The sequence below is a fragment of the Xiphophorus maculatus genome, chromosome 22 (genome assembly GCF_002775205.1).
Source record: "Xiphophorus maculatus strain JP 163 A chromosome 22, X_maculatus-5.0-male, whole genome shotgun sequence".
Classification (NCBI taxonomy): Eukaryota; Metazoa; Chordata; class Actinopteri; order Cyprinodontiformes; family Poeciliidae; genus Xiphophorus; species Xiphophorus maculatus.
In genome coordinates, this window is record NC_036464.1 from 4966200 (window position 1) to 4990928 (window position 24729).

At 37.6% G+C, this 24729-nt stretch overlaps 3 protein-coding genes across 4 annotated transcripts in view; 2 read left to right on the forward strand and 1 right to left on the reverse strand.

Moving 5' to 3' along the window:
* The first annotated feature begins 219 nt into the window (after positions 1-219).
* Positions 220-5835, forward strand: LOC102218417 (homeobox protein prophet of Pit-1-like). Of its 2 annotated transcripts, none has more exons than XM_014469644.2 (4): positions 220-642; positions 3217-3427; positions 4404-4636; positions 5315-5835. In XM_014469644.2, the coding sequence occupies exons 2-4, from the start codon at positions 3334-3336 to the stop codon at positions 5663-5665; spliced, it is 678 nt and encodes a 225-aa protein (XP_014325130.1). In that variant the 5' UTR covers positions 220-642; positions 3217-3333; the 3' UTR covers positions 5666-5835. The 2 variants fall into 2 exon arrangements, with proteins under 2 accessions (XP_014325130.1, XP_023183639.1); XM_023327871.1 differs by having other exon boundaries at positions 4407-4636.
* A 1247-nt stretch (positions 5836-7082) lies between these two features.
* Positions 7083-9956, reverse strand: mcfd2 (multiple coagulation factor deficiency 2). Its single transcript, XM_005795163.3, has 4 exons — positions 9850-9956; positions 9371-9532; positions 9123-9282; positions 7083-8171 (listed from the first exon to the last, which is right to left on the reverse strand). Exons 2-4 carry the CDS (start codon positions 9529-9531, stop codon positions 8040-8042), a joined length of 453 nt encoding a protein of 150 aa, XP_005795220.1. The 5' UTR covers position 9532; positions 9850-9956; the 3' UTR covers positions 7083-8039.
* Positions 9957-11622: 1666 nt separating this feature from the next.
* ttc7a (tetratricopeptide repeat domain 7A) overlaps positions 11623-24729 on the forward strand; it is a 48692-nt gene continuing 35585 nt past the window's right edge. Inside the window, exons 1-7 of the mRNA XM_005795245.3 lie at positions 11623-11695; positions 13639-13828; positions 18245-18408; positions 18534-18702; positions 21904-22034; positions 22103-22227; positions 24109-24187. Coding sequence (XP_005795302.2) covers positions 11639-11695; positions 13639-13828; positions 18245-18408; positions 18534-18702; positions 21904-22034; positions 22103-22227; positions 24109-24187 — 915 coding nt within the window. The 5' untranslated portion in view covers positions 11623-11638. The remainder of the gene's footprint in view (positions 11696-13638; positions 13829-18244; positions 18409-18533; positions 18703-21903; positions 22035-22102; positions 22228-24108; positions 24188-24729) is intronic.

Sequence of the window (24729 nt, forward strand, 5' to 3'; positions counted from 1 at the left end):
AATTGGGGTTGTATATTCACACGCTACACGTTTTGGATTTTAATGTGTAAAGACGGAAAGCATTGATGATTTTCTTCCTTTATGTATAATTCAAACCTTCAAAAGTTTGATTTATTTGTGTGTTTTTTGCAGCTTTAATTCCCACAGAAGTCTAAACAGAACCATAGTCATGCCGTTTTCTTGGGCTTTTTGTTGTCTGAGGGGTTTGGGGGATTGTGGTCGAGTCATTGTCTGGGACAGGAAACATGTGAGCAGAATATAAGACGCGTAGCGAGCTTGGCAGCAGCGTGCACACAATTACTCACAGTCCAGGCAGGACGGGGCTCTTTGACGACACACACACAGGAATTGGCCCTCACAGGCTGTCACAAGGAATCAAATTAGATGTTCTCCCGCAAAGAACCAGAAAACAAGGCAGGGACTTTCTCAAGACGTTTGTTCAGTCTCAAGGGTCATTTGTCGTTTCAACCAGAGAATTAATATGTAACAGGCGTTCCTGCGGGCTCGCTACCTCAATAGGTCATTCAGTCGCTGAGTATTGTCTGTTTCACTTCCCTGGCGAGGATTCTGGTCGGAGGGAGAGCTGCAATCTGCTGTCTGACACGTTTCCTGTCTACGTTTCGAGCCTGATTTCTGCTCAAAGTGAGTCACACGAACCTCTGGAGTTGGACAAGAAACCAAAGAGGCAGCAAGAGTTTAGATACAACTAGGACTGCAACTAACGACTATTTTAGTGATCGATTAATCGATTATTCTGACGATTAATCATATTTTTAAAATGGTACGGTCAACAGCTTTTTCATTAAACCAAATAAGCCTTTTATACAATATTAAAAATTCACTAAAAGATATAAATAAACTAGCAATTGTTTTAGTAACTGAATAATCTATCGTTATTCAGACAATTGAGCAATTTTCGTATTTTAAAACTGGAACATTCAACAGATTTTTCATTTAACCATATAAACCTTTTTCAAGCCTAAGTCAACCAAGGCTGCAACTTATTTTAGTGATCGAATAATTTATCAATTATTCTGACGATTAATTTGTTAATTGAATGTGTTTTTAAAATGACACATTCAACAGATTTTTTTATGAAACCACTTAAGCTTTTTTATATGATATTAAAAATACATTAAAAGATGTAAATAAACTGATTGTTTTAGTAATCAATTAATTTATCGATTATTCTTACAATTAATCGATTAATTGTTTAAAAGGCACATCCAGCATATTGCACATTCAACCACTTAAGTCATTTCTATAAAATATAATAAATACATTAAAATATGCAGATAAACAAATAATTCCATTCCCTTTTTAAATAAATTTAAAAAGTATGCATCTTATTGACTAAAATGCAAAAATATCACATTCCTTTAGTAAATTTGAAAGATGTGAAGTTGAGTGATTTTGGTTAAACATATGTACAAACAAAGATGTTTTTATCTTAAATGCAAAATGTATATATATATATATTGTACACTTTTGGCTTAATTGTTGCTCTAAATATGTTGGGGGGGTTTAGGAAGAGGCATTTTTTGAGTAGATATTGATTAATGAATTGCTACACTGTAAAAATACAAAATCTTACCAAGTAATTTTGATCTAGTTTGTCAAACATTGTATCTTAGTGCACTTGAAATAAGGCAAAACTAACTCAAAAGTAACTTTTCAGCAAGAGGTAGGAGCTTGTTTGAAGTAAGTAATGCCTTAATATTGATGAAAGAATGCTTGTTCCACTGGAAGACTATTTCACACATAATACGACATTTGGAACAAGTTTTTCATCAATATTAAGAAATTATTTTCTTAAAACAAGCCTTTTTATCTTGCTGAAATGTTACTTGTAAGTTAGTTTTGTCTTTTTTAAGTGTACTAACATATTTGCTCTAGCACCTAGGCCAAAAATACTTGATAAGATTTTTTGTTAATTAGTTGACGATTATTTCAATAATTGATTAATTGCAATTAATCCGATTAATCGTTTCATCCCTAATCATAACATGAAAACTACTTCCTGTATTTACTCAGGTTATCTTTGCTATTCAGATTGTTTGATACAGAAACATTCAGGTGACTAGAAAGCAAAAGCAAAAACAATTTAAAGGGCCGCACACATGGAGAAGTTTGTGCTGCCAGTGCATTACATAGTGAAATGCTTCATGCTGAGCAGCAACTGCCTCTCTGCAGCCCTGTCATGACTCTTCACACTCACCGCCTCACATCCTCTTCCAAAATAATGGATTGAACACATTTCCTAGATGTGCCTTTTCATTTGGTTGCCACAAGTTGACCAAACAGTGCCACCTGGTGGTCACACAGTGTGTCTTCTTCTTTCAAATGTAAGAATCAGACAGACCTTAAGCCAAATGTTTAAAATGGTTGAAGTTTCTTAAAAAGACGACCACTTACTCATTATGATGTCATTATGTTGACATTATGAGTTTAAACCCATTGATTTAATTCATCTGCAGTAGTTTGAGTAAACCTGTCTTCATCAGGTTACAAAATAAGTCAATTTTACCCATAAGTGTAGAAAAACCTGACAGATCCAACACTGTAGACATCCACACTGCAAAAACACAACATCGTATCAGGTTTTTTAAAATGTAGCTGCTAATGAACTGGTACACAGCTAAGTTACAAGTAACTTTTCACCAAAATAGCTTGATTTAAGTCAATATTATTATTTTCTTTAAAGTACAAGTATCACTGGCAACAAGACATTTTTCACACATTATAAATGAAATAATAAGTAAAACTAGAACTTTTTCATTACTATTAAGGAATTAATTACTTAAAACAAGCCCCTATGTCTACTGAAAAGTTACTTGTAAGTTAGTTTTGTCTTTTTTAAAATGCACTAAGATATTTGAACTACACTATACTATAAACTATTGTAAAAATACTTGGTAAGATTTTGTGTTTTTGCAGTGCAGTGACAATTTTGACTGGTTCCTGTATATTTGGTTGCCCTCAAAATGACAGCAGGATAGAAAATACAATAAAGCTTGTTTATGCAAACAAGAAGTCTCACTCTGACATAAATAGTGTGTTTCTGTTTGGTTAAACATTCTATGATTTTTATTCCGAAGTGTTACTTCAAAGTAATGTTGCTCAAGTGGAAAAGTAAAGTAAAACTACACCCAGAATAATGTATTTTTTCACAAAAAGTAACTGTTAAGTAACTGTAACTGGTTACTTTCATTCCAGTGATGCTGGTTTCCAGTTCCTATTGGCTTCCAGAGACCGAGTGAAGGAAGCGAGATGGGCGTGACGCAGGACTTTAATTTTGACTGAGCGTCTCTGCTGGGATGCAGAGCTGCAGCGATGGCCCACATAAAGGCTGCAGGTGCAACACCACGGAGCCACCAAGACTTTGCAGAACTTTACTCTGACATGGCTACAGTGAGCTCGAGCGCAGGTTGGTCGAAAAAGCAAATAAATGTGCTACTAACAACAACTGGTTTGACCTTAAGTGTAAAAGTTCTGGTTCACTGTGACCATTTTATTGAAATAACTAGTTAGTTTGAAAGTGTTCAGCTAAATTAGAGTGTAAACCGTTAGTTCCGACTGATTTATTTGTAGAAATGATCAATGTTTTCAGCTATTTTAGGTCGTAATTCTATCAGTTTTTGGTTAGGACATTGAATTGCAGTTATTTTAAGAGAAAAACTGACACTTTTTTCCAGAAATACACTCTCATTTTGGTGTTACCAGTAGTTTTCTACTGCACTCCAATTGAAAACTAAACAGTAAGTCTAAGTTGTATGATATTCTAAGCTTTCATGCTTGAAAGAATATTTTATTTCCAATAAGTCGTCTGCTATTTTTGGGTGGAGGAAGCTTATTTTGGAATACAAGACTGACATCTTTGGATACATATGGAAACTCTTGTCCACCATCTTGTCTTCAGCATTTATTAACTCTTAGACTTGGACAATAAAATGATGAAAATGTGTAACTTTCTTCTTCTTTTGTGTTGGGTTATGTTCTTAAAAATGAAAATTTGTGAATATATTTTGAAAAAACAACCTAAATGTTAGACTAAACAACAGAAGCAGTGTTGTGAACGGACTCCTCACTCCCCCATTTCCACAGATTGGCCCCTTCATCAGTGATTGTTGACATAATCTTGGTCAAATCCTCCAGTTTCTGGTATCTTTTTCTCACGAGCTTGTCTTTAGGCGGCCAAATCTCCGCGGCTCTCAGGTTGCCGAGTCACTCTAATCCCTCCTTTTTGGTGATTTGCACTAATACAAATGAAGGTTGTTGTGTTTTTTTTTTTTTTTTTGTTCCTTATTCGCCAAGGAAGTCAAGAAATAGGAGCTGGAGAATTGTCTCCAGTAAAAATGAAGGTCTTTTCCAGGCAAAGCCTCAGTCTCTTTTGCTTCTGAAAGCAGATATAGGTGAGCCCGGGAGGAAAGCAGCAACGTCAGAGACCTCCATGGCCGCCGGCATCAGCAGGGGGGGCAAAGCCTACCCGTCTCCTGCCAGGAGGCGTCACCGCACCACCTTCAGCCACAAGCAGCTGGAACAGCTGGAGCTGGCTTTTCAGCAGAACCAGTACCCAGATATCTACTGCAGGGAGGAGCTGGCGCGCGTCACCAAACTCAACGAGGCTCGCGTACAGGTGGGACAAAGCCAGAGCCTGAATTTATTTGACAAATTCATCTCTGAGTTTAGGTGCAGCATTGTTTGGTCCACAGGAATTTGCACAATTTCTGTAGCAATTGATTTTATCAATTGGAAAATGTTTCATATGTGTTTTCATTACAAATGTCTGGAAATTTTTGTCTGGTGTCTGCTAATGTCAAAAAACACAATTTCGCAATTACGATGTTTCCATTAAATTAGAAATGAAATTAAAATCACATACTAATAAGGTTGTTCATGTGATAAGTCATTAAAAATCATGGCAGCTATGGGCATAATCAGACACATTACATATAATAATTCAGCCATCATTCAGGCATTGGGAGCAACAAACTCCTTATACTTGGGAGCGGCTACGAATGTGGCATTTTGGGGAAATTGTAGTACACAATTTTTTTTTATCATTATTATTAACTGTTAAATGCTGTGATCTGTCTGGAAACAAAAACAAACCATCATCCTCTTACTACTTCCTGTGGTCTTGTTTGTCGTTTTCGCCAGTAGTAATATCCAGCTGTTGAACACGTGACTCGTGTGACATGATGTGTTATTTCAAAATTGCCGTGTTTCCATTAAGCTAATTTATTTTCGTAATTTAAATTTGCGCAAGTAGATGGTTAATGAACGCGCAGCTACTGTTGTCTTGTCTCGGCAGGTGTGGTTCCAGAACAGAAGAGCCAAACAGCGCAAACATGAGCGGGCTTCCCAGAAAGTCTTTCCGGTGGGTGTGATGACGGGCCACAGGACGCTGATGGCCGGCATGCCTCGACAGTACTACCCACAGCCGTTGGCCCACATCCCGCACCTGTCCTCCATGCTGCCGCCCGGGCCGTACTCCCGCCACCAAACCCAAGTCAGCCGCTGTCCGTGTCCCGGCAGCCCGCCACAGCCAGCGCCTCAGCGGCAGCACGATGACTGGTACGGCTCGCTGAGAACCAACCTCCCGTCACCCATGTTCCCCCTGGGCTCCATGCAGCCTCTGGAGACGGCCTCCCCCTGGAGCTAGAAAGGGAAGGGGAGATCTACGGAGCTACATTGGGGCCATAAAGATTGTTAAAAAAGAAAGATTATTTTGAAACTTAAAATAAAAAGTTCTGAAACTTTGCAGCTGAAAGTTTCAAAATTGGGCGGCAGGGAGGGATGTCATAATGAATTTTTTTTTTTTTGTTGGTTTAATTTTTTCCCTCAGTTTCAAATAATTTTTTTCAGTTTCAAAATAATTGTTAAGTTCAAAAGCAAAAAAAAAAAAAAAAAAAAAGATTTAACAAAAAAATTATTTTGGTACTGAAAAATTATTTGAAACTTTTTTTAAAACAAAATTTTAACTGAAAACATTTTTGAAACTGAAAAAAGTATGTGAAACTGAAGGAATGTTCAAAACTATTTTGCATTCAAAGTTCTTTCCAGTTTCAGATCTTGTTATTCACTCAAAAAAGATTTTCCATTTCAAATAATTTTTGTTTTAGTTTTGAAAATAATTTCAGTTTGGAAAAATAAATTGAAAGGAAAAAACAATTGGCAACTGAAATTTTTTTTCGAAACTCTAAAAATTTCAAAACTGAAAAACAGTTTTAAAACTGAAAACAAGGATGTGAAGCTGAAACAACTGTTACTAAACAAATGTTTTCAAGTTTCTAGTTTCAAAATAATTTTTCAATTTCAAATGTTTTTTTTTTTTCTTTTGGATAAAGTTTATGGCCCCAATTTTGCTCCGTCATAGCCCACCTGTTGTACATGTCAATTCTTCCTAAATAAAGCCAGTATAAAAGCTATAAATACATCTTTATTTGAAAGTAAAATTTTCTGATTCATAAGTTCTAAATGTCTGGGGAAGCCACTGCCCTCTAGTGATCATTTTGAGATCTCCGTGATCTAAATTGTGGACGTTTTTCATTTTTATTTAATTTTCTGTTATTGAGGATTTGTCGGAGTTTCAGCTTTCGCCATGTGACAGTAAATCTGACATTCCTCTGTGCAGAAGAAACATTTTTTGCAGGCAAAGAAACAGATTTTTTACTTAAAAAACCCTGTTTGCACAATCATTGATATCCTAACAAGTACATAAATAATTTAATTTAAACATTTTTTGCTTATTGTGCAGCAGACTTAAGGTGAGAAGATTGATTTTGTTACATTTATCCCAAAATAAATGTAACAAATCTTTGTTTTCACTGATCCCTGTAAGCCAATTACACATTAGAGCTATAATTTAAAATCAAATTATAAAACCTACTCCCTTAAACATTTTTTTTATTATCCTCATCACTAAAAGTTTTTCTTTAGTAGATAAAATTGCAATTAAATAGCAACAAGCACAGCTGAAATTATGTGCAATTTGGAGGTGTGTGCGCGCTTGTTTTCCGTAGGAAGTTCAAAGAGCCCTAAAAATTAAAATAAAAATCACACAAAAAAAGCCAAGCAGATCAGAGAATAAATTTGATTTCATGAGTTTTCCAGAACCAAACATAATTTACCTTAATAGTAACAGAGAGAACAGTTTTCTTTTCACATTCCAGAGTTATATTTCCGAACCTTTTCCCAACCTTTACATAATTTCTCTCCACAATCAGAACCCATTGAAGAATCAACACTGGTTGGCAAAAACAAAGAAAAGAAAATAGAGTTCATCCATATGAAGCGAACGCTGATGGACTGAACAAACCTGACCTGATGCGTTTGAACTGAGCGTTTTAAAAAAAGGCAGCTAACATCTGAAGGAATCGTGTTGCATTCAAGTGCTTTCCTGAAACTCCAGCCTGCAGAAGAGTCTGCCAGTGTGCTTCCAGTCTAGCTTATTCAGTGTCGCAGAATCTGATGCAGCTCTGCTATACATTCCTATTGCGACTGATTAAGAGCCTGCGTCCTCCGGCCGACCAGAAGGGGGCGCAGCTAACTTGCTCATCATTTGTTGGCGTGGGAACGTCATTTTTGCCCAATTATCTTCACAAGGAATCATTTGGTCCTAAACGCAGAGACTCAAACAGCTGGTGTGTTGAATTTAATTTAAAATAGTGCGTATGAGTTTGAAATGAACTGGGCCGTTGGGTCAGTTCAACCAAACTACTTCATCGGTTTGTTTACTGCAGTACAGTGGCTGGCTGGCGTACTTTGGTAGAAAACACGTAGCATAGAGGCCGCTAAAGTCTGAATAAAAAAATAATTTGGTTAAACTGACCCTTTGAAAATGGCACAATCTACAAAAACAGGGTACAAAGGCTACAGTTTTGTAATTCGGTGGAATTACATTCCATCTGGTATGAAAGAACTGTCACAAGCTTTGTAAATTACAAAGATGATTTCCGTGAAAGACGGAGCTTGCCGCCTCTCCCCTCATTCAGGATTCTCCTTCAGAATTGAAAACGAAGAAACAGCGAGGCGATCTACTCCAGCGATTTGGCGAACTCTGCGTAGTCGATGTACCCGTCGTTGTTTTTGTCGTCGTCCCTCAGGACGTCGTCGATTAGCGCGATGAGCTCCTCCTCCTTCATTGGCTGGCTGTTCTCCCCTCTCTCCTGCGATTCAGAACAGGAAAAACAGGAAAAATGTATTTAATTTTTTTATATCAGGACAGAAAAGTTTAGTGCTCTATACAGATTTCTAAAATTGTTTAAATATTGCATAATATTAGAGAAATTTCAGGCCACTTTCCTTTAAAGAACTGATCGAGCTTCAGTCGTCGGACAGAAGGGCTCAGATCTGACGTTATGACTACGGGGTCAAACTCCTAACTGATCAATCTACTGATTATTAATCAGATTTTTAAAAATTGGCACATTCTAAACATTTGTTATGAACCACTTAAGCCTTTTTAATGCAATTTTACAATATTATGAATACAAGATGCCAATAAACAAATAATTTAATTTCTATTTTAAATAAGAAAATAAACATTTTATTGCCTAAAAGTATAATACCACAGCATTCCCTTAATAAATATGAACCAGTGGAAGTTAAAATGATGCCACTTGAAAAGTTTTGGTAAAAAACTTGTTAAGTATTCAGATCCAGACAAAGGTGTTTTTTATATTAAATGTATAAATATCTTGTTCCAAGTTAAATTATCTGCCAGTGGAACTAGAACTTTTTAACAAATATAATGTTTATATCTCGCAGAAATGTTACCTGTATGGTAAGTTGGTTTTGTCTTATTTCAAGTCTACTAAGATATTTGGACTAGAAACTAGACCAAAGTTTCTAGGTAAGATTTTGTGTTTTGTAAAATTGGGAATCAATAAAAAACTCAATTACAAAACAAAACAAAACATGTTTTTCTAAATAGTTGTAATTAAGACGTAATAATGTCAACTTTCATACAAGATGCCAATAAACAAATTGGCATCTTTTTGTATTAACTGCATAAATCATTTATCAACATCATCCACACAGTTCACTGCTAATCACACAAATGTATAAAATTGTAGTAGCTTTGTTTTGTTCAGCCCCTAATTTATTTATGCACCTACCTCTTTGTGTACATGTGTAATAGCAGTGGCCAACTCCAGGCCGTCCAGCAGGTTGTTTCCATCGTAGTCGTGCATCTTAAAATAATGCAGCTGAAGCTCCTGGGGCGTCATGTCTTTCTCAGGTTTGTCGATGACCCCCTCCAAGTGCTCCATGATGTGGCTGAGAGCAGAGGGAAGAGAAAAATCTGAAATTGGCCCATCATCCAGTGAGCTGGGCGATGTGTCTGGACTTCAGAGGTGTTGCTCACTCTTTGTCTTGCACCATGTTTCTGTCAAGGCGAGTTATCTGAGCTGAGCCTCCCACTACAGGAGGAGGCTGCTGCTGGTGTGGAGACAACTGAGAGTGAGCACACAGAAAAGAGCAGGACAGGAAGAGGATCAGACCCCCCCACTGTGCACGACGCCTCATCCTGCAAGGGAGAGAAATGCATATTCCTCTGTAAATCCATGTAACTAAAACCGCTTCTCTCCTGTTGACAAAAATACAGGCTAAGATTAGAAATAACTGTTCATCACAAGGATAAACATAAACAAAAACGGACTTCAGCTCTGTCCCGTTTACATGTGGTTACAGTAAAATGCCCAACGGAAGGGTAAACAAACATTACCGTTAGCTAACACGCACATTTGCTAGCCAAATTACTTAATTCCAGACAAAACATCCCGCTAAACAAAATTAGCATCTACTCAGCCACAGTGAAAACAAACAGCCAACTCAAATCCTCACTTTCAAGTAATCGGTGTGGCTGCTGCAAACCGCTAAGGTGTTGTTTCCTCGCTTTTCTGTTAGCGAGCGCTGGGAACTATAATGGACCAAGCAGCTTCCCGTACCGCCTTATGGACACGACAGCTCATTTTTGATTGGTCAACAATGATCGAAGATAACGTAACGGGCACGTTACGTCCTCCAACGGTCAACTCTTGCAACGTTTCACACTGCAAAAAGTTAAATGTACTAGTAAATATTTAACCTAAGAGGTTTAGCAATTTAATAAATCAAGTAAAACCACAATAACCCGGAACTGCCCTGATATCAAGTGATATTATGTTTTGTTTTAACTAAAAACATTTGAATTGCTAAATGACCGTCTGAAAGACACGTCAACGTCTCCGCCATATTGGGAGGGGAAGCTGTTACTCCTGAAATTATTCAAAGTGAGTGCAGTTAAAGCTTTTTTAAAAAGCTCAGAGTTAACACTTCACAAAAAAGATTTTGAAGTAGAAATGTTTTATCTTCGCGTTTGTCTTTGTTCAACAACGTTTTAGCTTCATTGTTAAGCTAACAAGCAAACAAAAAACTTAGGATATAAACTATGATGCTCTTTCTGTGTCTGATAAGAAAACTAGTTTAAAAATTGTAAATAGTTTTAGCAAACTGTGAAAAAGATTAGTTTTGAAAACAGATTCTCCCTCTCATGCCCCCAAATTGCATCATCCTCTATTATATTTTTGTTGTGCAATGTTTTGCTTGGGAAACCTCTGGGGATGCTGTGGCATGAAAATTAGGGTCAATATTCTAAGACCCTGTGTTGTAATATTACAACATCTCAGTTTCAAGCTTAAAAAAATAACAAATGTTGACTTTTCTTGCTTTTTTACCCAAACTTAGACATTTAGTCCTAATATTAATCTAATAGATTAGACTTAAGGACCAGCCCAAGCACTGCTGCCAGTTACATAGATATACCCAAATGAGAGTAACTGATACCCTCAGTTAGTTAGTGAAGTTCACTCACTAACTTCACTAAGTTAGTTAGTGAACATGTTTAGTGCATTAATATAAAAAAAAACTCTTGGCACATTTGACAAGCCACAGTTGTAGTTTAACTTCTCTTGTGACCTTTCTTGTTACATTGTGGGTTTTGCTGTTGAGTTGGAATTTTGTTGTTGTTGTTGTTGTGATTTTTGAGGTTTCATTGTGGATTTTCCTGATACATTGTGCTACACGCAGTTGAGTTGTGCTTTTTGCTGTTGCATTGTGACTTTTTGCTGTTGCATTGATGCGTTTGTTTTTGTACTGTATACTTTGTTGTTGCTTTGTAACTTTTGTTGAGTTATAGCATTTGTTGTTGTGTTGTAGATTTTGTTGTTGCATTGTAGCATTTGTTGTTGTGTTGGGGCTTTTACATACTGTTGACCATTCTGAGTCACCGTAAAAGCTTATTTAGTTGTTTCCTCAAAGTAAAGCAGTTCATTTTGACTGGTTATATTTTCTCTCTAATTAACTAGAATAAGTTACCAGAAATTACCAAAAAGCCCTATTCCTAATTAAAGTGATTAAATCTCCAGTTTGTGCAGCAGGTGTCTAAAAGACACTTCACTACATCAGTAAAGCCTACAAACCACGTGCCACGTTTAGTGAAACATCTTTGCCGGACAGAAAACTTTGAGGGCGCAGTGACGCTCTCCAGTCAGCAGGGGGCGCAAGCCCGCCGCTGAGTGCCCAGACCCAGATTAATCGTGCTGCGGTTGGACGCCCGCTGAGGAGACGGACAGGCGCTTTTCATGTCGCGCAAATGTCAACTTTCCCAAGAGAAAATGACGCTGCCAAATCTCTCTTCAAGATGCTTGAGGTTTCTCTTAATGTCTCACAGTAGCTGACTTAGACTGTAGTGATTTACAATTCTCCCTTGTGTTTACTCCCTTTGTGTTGTGGTTCATTTTATTCAAACTAGATTCAGAAATTTCCCTTCCATTTACCCACAGAGTTCTCCCCTCTATTATTAGTTTTTAATAGTACCGGCAGTATTAACTGGGCTGCACTTTCTAGTGCTTCATAAAGTCCATGTCATGGAGCAGAGACTAACAGATGTAGTCGCTTGTATCTGAGCTGAGGGAGGTAAGCTGGTGTCAGCCTGCCAGTGAGGCAGAACCCAGATCAGAGAGCCAGACAAACATTTAACGTTTTTTAATCCTCATCCATAAGCAATATTAATGTACAAACATGGCATTATTTTACAGACTACATGTTCTGCTGTTTGTGTCCAGCCACAGTTTTGCTTTGCTGTTTCTTAAGCCCTGCCTGATCCAGTTAAAGTGTTAACGGGAAAAAGATTAGAGACTTGGCTCTTATTCGCCTTCACACTGCTACAAATCAAATTCTCCCAGGCAGGGCCGGCCCAGAGTTTAATGATTTGCTAACCCGCCCTTATTCATTTCTGCTATGTTTTGCATTAAAGATCACATGTTTTAAGAGTTAGGCAGCAATGAATCCCTTAAACAGTCATCTCAGCCAGCTTGCACTATTTATTAAAAAAGAAAAGTTACAGTTTGGGTTACTCAGCTGCTCCAGTGTTTCCATGCAGTAGGAATGAGGAGACAATATTGTAAAAAACTGAAAAGTTCAAATACTTTTTGAGATTTATTTATGAAGAGGTACTTATTTGACCCAAATAAAAGAAATTGTGACACTATAGTATGGCTGTAGAAAAATAAAGTTCAATTCATAGATTCAACTTTCAATAAAAAACAATAAATCAAGCTTAAGTAAATAACAATCATAATAATAATAATAATGGCTAATAAATGTGGAATAACATGAGAAAATATGAAAATATTAAATATATAATAATCATCATAATAAAACTGTTACTATATTAATAAAACACATGCAAAGCTTATGACTCTATCAACATAATTATGTGACAAATCTAAATGTTTACAGGAAGCCTGTAAATTACTTTAATTTATTATTTATATTATAGATTTTATTGTCATTTAACTGCACATTTACAACATGCATATCGAGCAAAGGCTACAAAAATAATAAATAAATAAATAAATTCATTAAAACAAATAATAAATAAATGAATATATAATTAATACAAATAATAAATAAAAATGGGCAAAGTAAAAAATAAATGAATGCAAAATTAAGGGCTTCCTTAATTAAAATTGGAAATAATAAATGAATATAAAGAATTTTATCTGCTATTTGGAGAGACGAATTTAAAAGTTGCCTCAAATTCATGGAACTTTACTTAAAAAAATAAAATAAAGCTCAAAAATCTGAGTTTAAGTTGGCCTGGTTTCAAGTAACAATCCTCAAACTTAAATCCATTTTGCTTTATTATTCCATCATATGCCTTGCTCACCTTTCTCCACTTCACGTTTTTCCTTCCACTAAACTTTCCATTAAGAAAACTACAACTTCTTTTAGCAATAATCGTGTTTTATCCTCCTTGTGGAGTGTAATAATATCTATTTTTTATTGTTTTAATGCAATTTCTCTGAGGTTTAAGACGTAAACTTTAAAATAAAAACGATTAAAGAAAAAAGAAATCTGCAGTATTTCAATCTGAGTTTCACTTTTTAAACTGATTTGCTAAAATAAATAAAACTATCAATATTTTTAACACATTGAAGTGGATTTTGTCTTTGTTTCAACAAGTTTACGTTAAAAGTTTATAAATAAACCATAATAATCTGGATTTAGTTTGTTGTTTCTCGCGCCCGGACAGTAATGACCGACACCTCACCCCACCCAACCCTGCGCACTCAAACATCTCCTGGTTAGTCCGCAGTTACTCCCATCGTGTCCGGGGACTACGGCCACCACCACCGGGACAGAGCGGCCATGGCGTCCCGGCACTCCTTCACCCAAGTCCGGCTGGAAGCGGAGCTGGAGCGCTACCGGGCCGAGTGCCAGTGGGGCAAAATCCTGGCGCTGGTGGAGCAGATGCGCGCTGCGCGGATCCATGAGGACGGTGAGTGACCGCGGGTCGCACCTGGAGGCTGGGAAGCCGCTGCACGCAAGTCCCGTCACTTCCTGGTTGCTCTATTAACAGAAATACGAACAGTTCACTGTTAAATATTAGAGAAAAACAACCTGGTTCTCGCCCGTATTTAAATTTGAATTTATTGGAGCAGATTTTAGATAAAACAGACACTGATATCTACTAATTAAAGCAGAAAGTTTTTAGAAATTAACTCATTTTGAAAGAAAAATTAAGGATTTCCTTCTGTTTGAGTTGATATGTATTATTTTGCAGTGAGCATACTATCACACTGTTGGACCTTGGACTCCAAACAAGATTAGTCGAAGGTCTCCTAAACAGATCTCCTCCTCAAATAACAGCTAAAACCTGCGAAAATCGTGCATCACAACTTGCCCTTTAAAGAAAACCTCTCCCTAGAAGTTTACAGTAAACACAAGAACAGTCTGTCTCACATATAAGCAAAAAACTCTGTCGCTCACTTCAATGTTAAACCAGATTTATCCACCAGCCTGCTGATTTTCCGCCTTTACACTCGAAATCATTCCACAAAAGAAAAGCAAACACACTTTTCTTTCTGCACCTCATAAAGCAAGGCTGAGGCATTTCACTAATGCACCTGCCTATGCAGAGTAAATATGGGTTCGAGTGTCCTGACTACAGGCGTCTGTTGCTGTGCTTACAACGGACTGGTGGTTCACTCAGGTGTTAAATTAATGTGCTATTACTGTGCGCTTGCATGGTTTTCATTCGCTGAACCAGCAGCGAGTGTGCAAGGTGCACCAGGAGGAGTTGGCTTCAGATAGAGGAACGTCATGGTAGTTAAGGTGGTCATATATTAAACCTTCGCCCAACTCTGACAGCAATAAAAAGCAGCCATGTTGTTTCTGCTAGGTTTGGGGTCATTGTGTACTGTGGCTTTAAAAGGTTATGTTGAATTTTTATGATCTAAAGTCCAGAGAAAATATTGGAATGACTTTAAATTTGATTTTGGCAATATATTACTTTTAGGAGGAGGAAAAGCTAAACATTGCTGAAGAACGATGATTAAATCCTTTAATGTCCAACCCAGCCCAAAGTAGTAATAGTAAAGTTTTAGTAAACGATTTATTAAGTGGTTTATCCAGTCATAAAAAGGAGGTCAAGAAAACTGCTGTAATGTAAGTGTGTAGTAGTTGGTAGATCTAACAAACCAGCACCCTACGGGGGGGGGTTTGAAAGTTCAATCTGTTGGTAATTTTCCACTGTGGTAAATTAGAAATAAGTGTAATTCAGGTTTAACAGCAGCAACAGATATAAAGGTTCACACAATAAGTTCTTACAGCTGCAGTATGTAATTTTTATTTTTTAAAAATACATATTTTTTTACATTTTTATTGAAATTGTCACCATATTGTGACAGTTTATCATGAGACAGATACTGTGTGAAAAAATTAAGCTCATCTGCCTTCTCCCAGTGCTAATGAGAAACAAACAAACCAGTCAAAGTCGGGAGGCGGGTCTTAGCGCTGTCAATCACCCTCCGTCTCCCAGTTTTTTCCTCTACTTGCTCTTGCATACCATGTTGTGAATGCTCAGGCTAGTTAGCATGGTCACCGTTTATGGCAGATAAACGGTTTTCCTGTAACAGTAAAAATTTTTCTCTGTCATTAGCACATTTAGCAGCAAGAACATGTGGAAGATTGACAGCGATAAGCCCCGCCTCCTCACTCTGATTGGTTGTTTTTGGTCAGGAGCGATCAATAATAGCAGCTCAGAGAGGAGGTAGAGTTTAATCTTTTCACGGATTATCTGTCTCATAAACTGTCTTGACATGTTTTAACAAATATAAAAAACACATTTATTTTAAAATGACATACTCCAGCTTTAAAGTGTTAATAACAATATATAAAAAATAAGATGAACAATAAGAATAATAATCATGATAAAAGCATACTGTGATAAGACTGTAGCAGAAAATAATGTTCAGTTATAAGAAATAGTCATGTCAGATTCACGATCCAAAGGATGTGCAACTGAGTCGCTCACTTTTCCAAAAACATACATAATGTGAAATGAAAGGGAAGTTTAAATACGGCGACAAAATCTGCAGATAAATGTTCTTTCAAACAAATAAAAAAATATTGTGCTTCAATAATTATTGGTGAAAGAAAAAAATTTGGTTGCCTGATAAACTTTATGCTCACAAACAACAGAATTTTTGTGGCTGTTAACTCCCTGTGCAAGCTGTCGGTTGTACCCGTGACATAAACTGTGTCGTCTTCCTATGCAATTCTGCCTGATTCACATTTCCTTTCAGTGCTTGGTCTGGGCTTTCTCCCATTGATAGGGATTTCTCCAGTAGACCTTTAACTGGGCTAATCAACCAACAGAAGGAGGAGTTGTGAACACTGACATTGATTTTCTGCTCTGTTTAAAAATTAAAGTCTGCCTATGGTTGTAGTTTCAGTAATGGCCATTCCGTCTGTGTTGGCCATGTTTCCAAATATCGAGCAATTATTCAAACTTCACATTTTGCTAATTTTTACACTTCCACTTGAGTCTCAACAGCTTCTAAAAACAGACCAAGCTCTTGAAGAAAACACCCAACCATTTTTGACAATAAGTTAATGTTTTTTGGTGTCTGGAAAAAGAATCATTTAAAAAACAAAATCTTGATTGTTAAATTTTAATGCGCTGTTACCTACAACCAGGTGTGCCCAGCTCATTGGGCAGGAATACTGGGACAAAAACACAGATTTGTGACACATTTATGCACAAACATGTTTTACTGAAGCTCAGATTGTAACAGACAAGAGGATGAAACATTTACTAGAAGATTTTTTAGTTAAAAGTGACGCTATGCAGCTGGTTCTTCTCTTTGGTTTTTATAAAATGGAAATGGTTAGCCAGTGCCATGATGTCAGCTTTTCACTACATTATATATTGAACCTAATATTTTAGGTTGTTTTGTTTGTCTGTAACTAATAAAACTGACTGAGAAACCTCAGAAGCACACATGCTACTCATAGGCAAAATCAGACTAAGGGGGGGAAAAGTGATTTTTCCATGCTTTTCTAGATCAAATGTTGGTTTTTTGCAGGATTTTTATTAAAAGCTTGAACAACATCAAATATGTGGCTTAAATATAAAGAAAACTTATATATATTGTATGCTAAAATTAGCCAATCAAGCCATTTGGAAATTGGAATTTGAGAAGAAAACATGATAAATACAAACAAAAGGTAGAAAACTAACATATGGTAGCCTGTAGCAACAAATTGAAGAGTAAATCACCATTTGGTTCAATAAATGGGTGAACTCTGTGTTTCTCGCTGTGGTTTTAGAGGAAAACACGTCCTGGTGTTTATCCCCTACCTTCTCCTCAGAGATAGGTTTCTCCTTGGCTGTGCTGATAAACGAACCAGCAAAAATGTCAAGTGTATCTGAGCATAAACAAGGCTCAAAGAGCTGGCATCAGAACACACCCGGGCTGGGAGAGCTAAACAGGAAATCTTTACTGGAGTGTGTGTTCGTGTGTGTTTACACAGACAGAGGTTGGATCAGAGAATTGTTGTTTTTGCCTCTTTGTAAACCTTAATATCATGAGTTAGATTAGTTTTTACTGTATGTGCAGAATTCAAATGAAAGCTGTACTGAAGAGAAAACACTAGGACTGAAACGATTAATCGGATTAATAGTGATTAATCGGTTATTGAAGTAATCGTAAACTAATTTAGAAATCGATCAATCTTATATAGAATCAAAAAACGCCATCTGCTAAAAGAACAACACACTCAGAGCAGTAATTAGGCCAAAATTGCACAAAAAACATGTTTTACATTTAAGATAAAATAAAAAAAACACCTTTGAAAGTTTGTTCTACCCAAAACTCAAATAGCACATTTTTTAGCTTTTGAAGAAAATCTCCTATTAAGCAACTCTTGCTATCCAGTTATTAATTTACGAAGCTAAAAAATAATCAACAGATTATTCCTTAACTTTGATGTCAAGTCAAGTCTGAGCTTTTGACATGTTGATGTTAGAAATTTGTTTTTGTTGTAGATGCACCCTTTGCTATAAATTAGGAAGAAATGCTGTTATTGCACTTTAGCCAATAAATTGTTTATTTGTTTATTTTAAAAACTAATAAATCCAGTTACTTCTTTGCCGCTTTTAATCTAATTATAACATTGCTAAAAAGGCTTAAATGAAATGAAAAATCAGCAGCAATCGATTAATCAGATTGATTAATCAGTTGTTAAATAATCATTGGTTCCAGTCCTAGAAACCACGTTTCAGGAATGCTTCTTCTGCGCTTTGAGTTCTGGTTTTGATAAACTGAGAGAAGGTTTTCTTTGGCTACAGAAATGGATGACCTCTGACCCCCAGTTCATGCTTTTGACTTTCTTCAATCCCACGCTGCAGATGATTACGGCACGCTGCTCATGGCCGAGGCGCTGCTGGAGGAGTGCCTGCTGGAAAATATTCATCTTTTACGCAGCTCCACACCTTTAGCGGACAAGACTCAGGGCAGACTCTGCAAGGCCAAAGGTTACCTGAACACCATCCTGAGCCGAGGCCGCCTCACAGTGAGTCTAATCTTCAGGTCTTTTCAAATCATTTGGAAATAACTACCAGGAAATGTTTTGACAGGGAATCAAAACCTTTTGTCATGCTATCGTGGTGTGATCGTGTATTTCTGGTTTCATTCAAGCCCAGATACTTGAATGAGGCTCTGCTGCTGATGGCCAAAGTGCACTACGTCCAAGGCCGGTTCCGGGACGCCCAGGGAATGTGTGCCAGGGTGGGTTTGGAGGAGCTGACCCAGGACGACCAACCCGTCTACCACTTTCGCCTACTGGCTGAGGCCTTCGTCATTAAAGGTACCTCACAATTAACTGGTTTGTTGCTCAGTGCTTTCATGAAACAAGCATCTCTTCAATAGGCTTTGCTTCAAAATCCCGTTGAGGCTGCAGGTTTCCCTGTTGCTTGAGCTCTTTTTTCTGCCAACATTTTTTCTTCTACTAAACCAGGTCTGCAACCTTTACAAACTAAAGAGCCATTTAGTTTGTGTTTTCACACCTGATATTCCAGTAGTTTTGGTTCAATTTGGGACTAAAATTGCAACATTTGTTACATTTTGTTGCTGGTGCAGTTCTCTTTCACACTGCACTGTGTAAAACAAACCAAACTAAGTGAAAAACCTGTTCCCCTCCTCGCCTGTGGGGGGTGCTGCACCAAGAACCACTGAAGGAAACAACATAAAAAACCTCAGAAGACCCTGGGCGTAACTTTCTTCTTCACAAAATGTAAACAAAAATTGAGTAGTGTCAGAGTTTAGCGGTTGTAGGTTTTTTCTTTTGTATTTGGTAAAATACCACGAGTCATTTCTCCATTTGTTTTAGTTGTATTTACCCAGAATGCCCCACACTGACAAATCCTGTCTGTAAATATGTTCCATCCAGAACTCCTCAAATGGCATCAATTTAGCTTCACTGGTTCAAATCTGTAAAATACAAATATACATATTAGCCGTAAGCCATAATCATTAAACCTAATAGAACATAATGCTGGAAATATATGATTTTGTGTAATTATTCTATATGAAATTGTAGTAAAAATGAAGGGCGCCTGTGAGTGTCACCTCATGTTTATACTGTAGCGTTCATCAGTCATCTTTCAAGCCAACCTATCTATAAAAGAACAAGCAAAACCAAACTTCAGGCTCCTTTCCTGGTCGTTATGGGAGGAGTAAAACCAAATTGACCTTGTATGTGGATCTAAGATGCATGGCGAGTATTTTACGAGGCAGATGGGACACGGCTGGAAACCATCAGCTTGATCGGGTAGATAGTCGGGTCAAGGAACGCTCTGTGTTTTTCCAAGATCTGAGACCTAAACTGAGCTTGTCACTGTTAAAGAAATCATATTTTTCTTGCTTTAACGTCGCATCAGAGAGTGAAATGTGGCAGTTTTGGGGTAAAGTTGTGAAGTATTTTGGTGTTTTGTCAGGGAGATTCGTCGCTACACTCCGATCGCCATAGATCAGATTCACAGAACACAACACCCGGACTCGGTGTAATCTCGTTTCACTCATCATCATTATGTCGTTACCACCCCCCTCTCCGTTTCCTGATGGTCGGACATGACCTCATGCTCATGAAACATTAAGGAATATTACAGCAATAACTGTCAGATTTAGATTTCCTCTGCTTGTTTTGATTCCCCCTGAATTATATTTACCATTGGCTCTTTCTCAGGCCTCTCTGTGGGATATGAAGCTAGCTGCTGTGGGAATCAAGTCAGACATGGATGATGTCTGATGGTTGGCAGCTGTCTGCTTATTTGATTTGGCTTGGCGTCGAGCCCAAGGCTGCTCAGCGCCTCTGGCTTCTTCCCGTCTTGGAAAGTTCTTGAACTCTTTGAATATTTGTAATAATCAGTCCAGTTTGGGCATCTGGTCTTCCAGAGACGTCAGTTTCCTCTCTGTTTGTGTATCCACTGTGTGGAGGTCTGCAAACACACGCACAGAAGAAATAATGAACGTCTAAAGGTAAATTAGCATGCTAATAAAAGCCTGTTGTGTTTAAGACTGAAACGATTAATCAAATTAATCATGATTAATCGATTATTTAAGAAATCGATTACTTCAATAAAAATGCCATTTAGTGAAAGTACGACACAGTCTAAGCAGTAATTAAGCCAAAACTACAAAAAATAGATAAATTTTGCATTTAAGATAAACAAAGCACATTTTTCAGGAGTTTACAGATATACTCTATCTTGGGCTGCCATTAAATATATCTTGTATTAATTAGTATCATGTACTTTACAGTGATTTTGTTGTCATGTAAGCACATGTTTGTAGCTGTGGTTTTCTGTGGTTTTCCTCTTTCTGCAGGTATAGAAGCAGACTTCTTGGGTGCTAATCTTGTCTTCTCTTTATCCTTCTTTATTTTTCTTTTATTATCTTCCCTCTTCCCTTATTTTAACTTTTTGACCCATCTCTTTGTCTATTACGATGGAATAGTTTTTTTGTCCATCAAATGAAGCACCTGAAAACCATATTACTGCACATGTGAAAGTAAATCCTTAAGGGTTCTCCCTTGGCACTCAGACAATAATACTACGATACTATGTCCATCAGTCCTTGCTTTGACTTGTGAGTTGAGGAAATAAAAATAGAGGCAAATTTATTTTCTCGTTGATGCATCCAAACAACAGAAATAGAGGAAAACAAGAAGGAGTATGGAGTCAAAATTCAAATGTTCCAAAAGCTAAAACCCAAACAATCAGGAAAACAGAACAGAACAGAACATGCATAATGCGCATGCATGTTTCCGTTAATTAGTGAGAGGATTTAACTTTTTATTCCTTTTTGTCCATAAAAGTGTAAAAAGAGAACAAACGAAGAGCATACGTTGGGTTTATGTTAGGGAAGAAGACAATTAACTGTCGATTAATACATTAGATCAAAATTAGCTCCAATCGATTAACTAATAACGTCCGTTAGGTTAGACCTTCTTTTAGTGTTGTAGTTTGGCTGCCGTCCAGCAGAGGGCGCCGCTGGTTATTCTTGCGGAGCTGTTGATCAAAGACGACGGCTAATATTTTAAAGAAGTTTTTTTTTCTTTTTAATAAGAACGGGTATTTTGTGAAGAATATAGTAAATAAAACATCTGATCCATACTCCAATCTGGAAGGTTGCGGTAACGCACCTTCAGTTGTTTGCCAACCATCATAAAAATAGAAGAAGACAAGATGGCGGCTACCCCATAACGGGAACGAGAAACTGCCCAGAGTATGGTGTGAGATGAAAAATGCTGTTTGTGTGATTCTTTTTTGAAATATAAACACTCAAGTTAATTTATAAAGTGAACAGTGCTTCATTCAGCCGAGCTGCATGACGGAGCAGCGTCAACTTTATCCAAAAATGACGGATGTGCAAGGACGAGGTTGTAGTGATGGAGGCAGATGATCCGACTTTCGAAGAGAAAAATACGTTTCCAACTTTACATTTTCCTAAAAATGATAAATTTCTTTACATTCGACTTCCTCTAACTGTTTGATCAACCATGTTTCAGGTCTTTCTCTGGACCACCAGACGCTGTCTGCCGTGTCTCGTATCCGTCTTTCGGAGAGAGAGGAGGAAAGTCTGTCCTGCTTCCTGAAGGCGTGTGACGCAGCTCTGTCCTTCCTGCAGGAGCTCGATAAGGTGAACCTTCACAAATGCACGGTTTGCATGATGTGCTGGCATATTTACTAAAGAGTTTATGTTTTCAGATGGTAAGCACTCCACACGCCAAAATGGGCAAAGGCAGCCTCTTTTCTGCAGCTGGTGACGTTGACCTGGGCTACTTCCTGCAGGCAGCCCTGCAGAGCGCTTACCTCTGTCTCCTGCAGAGGGGGTGAGTGCAGCAGAAATCAATAAAATCTTACACTATCTGAAAAAGTTTTCACAAGTATAACATTTGCTTTTTCTAGTTTTACAGAAGGAAGTTTGCAGTCTCACTTTTTTAAAGATGAGGGACTTTCTGCTAGGGCTGATTCAATTAATGGTTTCAGATTAAACGTATCAATCTTGATGAATCAATCAATTAAATAATGGTCAACTAATTAAGTAATTGATTAAGTAACTTGGGAATCAGGAACCTTCTCTTTCAGAGGCTTTCCGACTTCTGGTCACTTTCTTCGCTTAGACACTTAACACATTATACAACATCCATCGATCCATTTTCTTCCGCTTTATCCGGGGCCGGGTCGCGGGGGTAGCAGCTTCAGAGGGGAGGCCCAGACTTTGCTCTCCACAGCCACTTGTTCCAGCTCCTCCGGGGGAATCCCAAGGCGTTCCCAGGCCAGCCGAGAAACATAGTCCCTCCAGCGTGGCCTCGGTCTTCCCCTTCCCTGGGTCTTCCCCGGGCCTCCTATATTATACAGCCTCTCCTTGGGCTGCCACCTTATCGTGGTGGAGGGGTTTGAGTGCCCCAATGATCCTAGGAGCTATGCTGTCTAGGGCTTTATGCCCCTGGTAGGGTCACCCAAGGCATACAGGTCCTATGTGAGGGACCAGACAAAGTGCAGCCTGAAGACCCCGATGAGAAACAACTTTGGACTTCATGTACCCTTGCCCGGACACGGGTCACCGGGGCCCCACTCTGGAGCCAGCCTTGGAGGGGGGGCACGATGGCGAGCGCCTGGTGGCCGGGCTTTTTCCCATGGAGCCCGGCCGGGCTCAGCCCGAAGAGGAAACATGGGCCCCCCTCCCATGGGCTGACCACCTATGAGAGGGGCCAAATGGGTCGGGTGCAATGTGAGATGAGGTCAGATCCTCTGACCTCAACTGAGGCAAATTGATATTATACAACATTGGAAATATATTAAAATATGCAAGTAAACAAGTAATTTAGTTCCCTTTTAAATACGTAAACAAACATTTTATTGCCTGAAATGCAATGACATAATTTCTTCAATGTATGCCAGATCAGCATGTGAAAATCTCAACCGTAATCTGGTAATAATTTCCTGGGTGTACATATTTGTAGACAAACTGTTTTTTTTTTAATGCAAATTGTATATATTTTTTTGTACTGTTTTGGCTTAATTTTTGCTATGAATATGTTGTTTCTTCAGCTAATTTCCTTTTTTGAGCGTGTATACTTGTTTACTAAATTAGTTGATGATTATTTCAATAATTGATTCATCACGGTTAATCATTTCAGCCCTACTTGTGAATTAAACCTGGTTATTGAACCTCTTTTTATCATGTAATTTTAGCATTGAGAATAATAGTTTAAAGGAGTGTATGTTGTATTTTTGCACATACCTGAGTTTTGTTTGTTTTTGTACAGGAAATATGTTAGAAAGAAGTTGACAAAGTATTTATCATGATATTTATTTAATTTCAAAAACATATTTAATTTAAAAAATATTAACAAGGATTTCTAAACCTTTGGAAGATACTTTTATGTGCAGCTTCATGAATTATTAATGTAAAGTTGCAACAGATTTGTAAAAATCTGTTTGCTCTTTCAATATGTAGAAAGAAAATAATGCAACTCTAGTTTTGAACCGGTAGGTGTCAGTGTTGCATTAAATAAAAAAAAGTCTATCAGCTCTCTCTAATGAAGGCCTGGTGTTTAGGATCGACTGTCAATAGTTTTAATTTGATTCTCCATGTGTTAATGGAAAATGATTTCCTGCTGTTTTATGTTACCTGAAAACCGTTATGTGTTCATTTATTTTTAGTCAATCTTTAAAACCAAAGTATAAGCCCAATGTGTGTGTGTTAGTCATCTTGCGCAGGGCGCCCACCAGCTGCGTAGGGTGCTCAGGGTGGTGGAGTCGCGAGGGTCTCAGAGCTTCAGGAAGGTGAGGAACGCAACAAATGTCTCATGCTAGAATCATTACGATGAAAAAAGTTTAAAACAAGAATCTGGTGGGATTTCTGCAGGGCTGGCCGGTAAATCAATAACGACAGAAACATGATCAATAACAATAGATAATACTAACTAGTAGGATAGAATATTTACTGCACTACAATCACGAATTGCACAGCATTCTGGGAGATGGAGGCCGCTAATAGCCAGATAAGCAAGATTCACTGCAAAAACACAAAATCTTACCAATAATTTTGGTCTAGTTTCTACTGCAAATATCTTAGTACACTTGAAGTAATGCAAAGTAACTTAAAAGTAACTTTTCAGCAAGATATAGAGTCTTGTTTTAAGTAAATAGTTTCTTAATATTGATGAAAAAGTACTTTTTCTTATTAGTAGATACTAAATTAACTTATAAAATGAGAAAAATGTCTTGTCATAAGGAAAATAATCTGCCAGTGGAACAAGCACTTTTTCATCAATATTAAGGAGTTATTTGCTTAAAACAAGACTAAAGAAGTTACTTTTATAGTT

What these genes read in the sequence shown, in the direction of transcription:
- LOC102218417 (XM_014469644.2), top strand. Translation starts at nt 3,334, where the DNA reads ATGGCCCACATAAAGGCTGCAGGTGCAACACCACGGAGCCACCAAGAC. An exon ending in TACAGTGAGCTCGAGCGCAG is followed by an intron (nt 3,428 to 4,403) that starts GTTGGTCGAAAA and finishes TGCTTCTGAAAG; the next exon opens with CAGATATAGGTGAGCCCGGG. An exon ending in TCAACGAGGCTCGCGTACAG is followed by an intron (nt 4,637 to 5,314) that starts GTGGGACAAAGC and finishes TTGTCTCGGCAG; the next exon opens with GTGTGGTTCCAGAACAGAAG.
- mcfd2 (XM_005795163.3), bottom strand. Translation starts at nt 9,531, where the DNA reads ATGAGGCGTCGTGCACAGTGGGGGGGTCTGATCCTCTTCCTGTCCTGC. An exon ending in AACATGGTGCAAGACAAAGA is followed by an intron (nt 9,283 to 9,370) that starts GTGAGCAACACC and finishes CTCTGCTCTCAG; the next exon opens with CCACATCATGGAGCACTTGG. An exon ending in TTACACATGTACACAAAGAG is followed by an intron (nt 8,172 to 9,122) that starts GTAGGTGCATAA and finishes TCTGAATCGCAG; the next exon opens with GAGAGAGGGGAGAACAGCCA.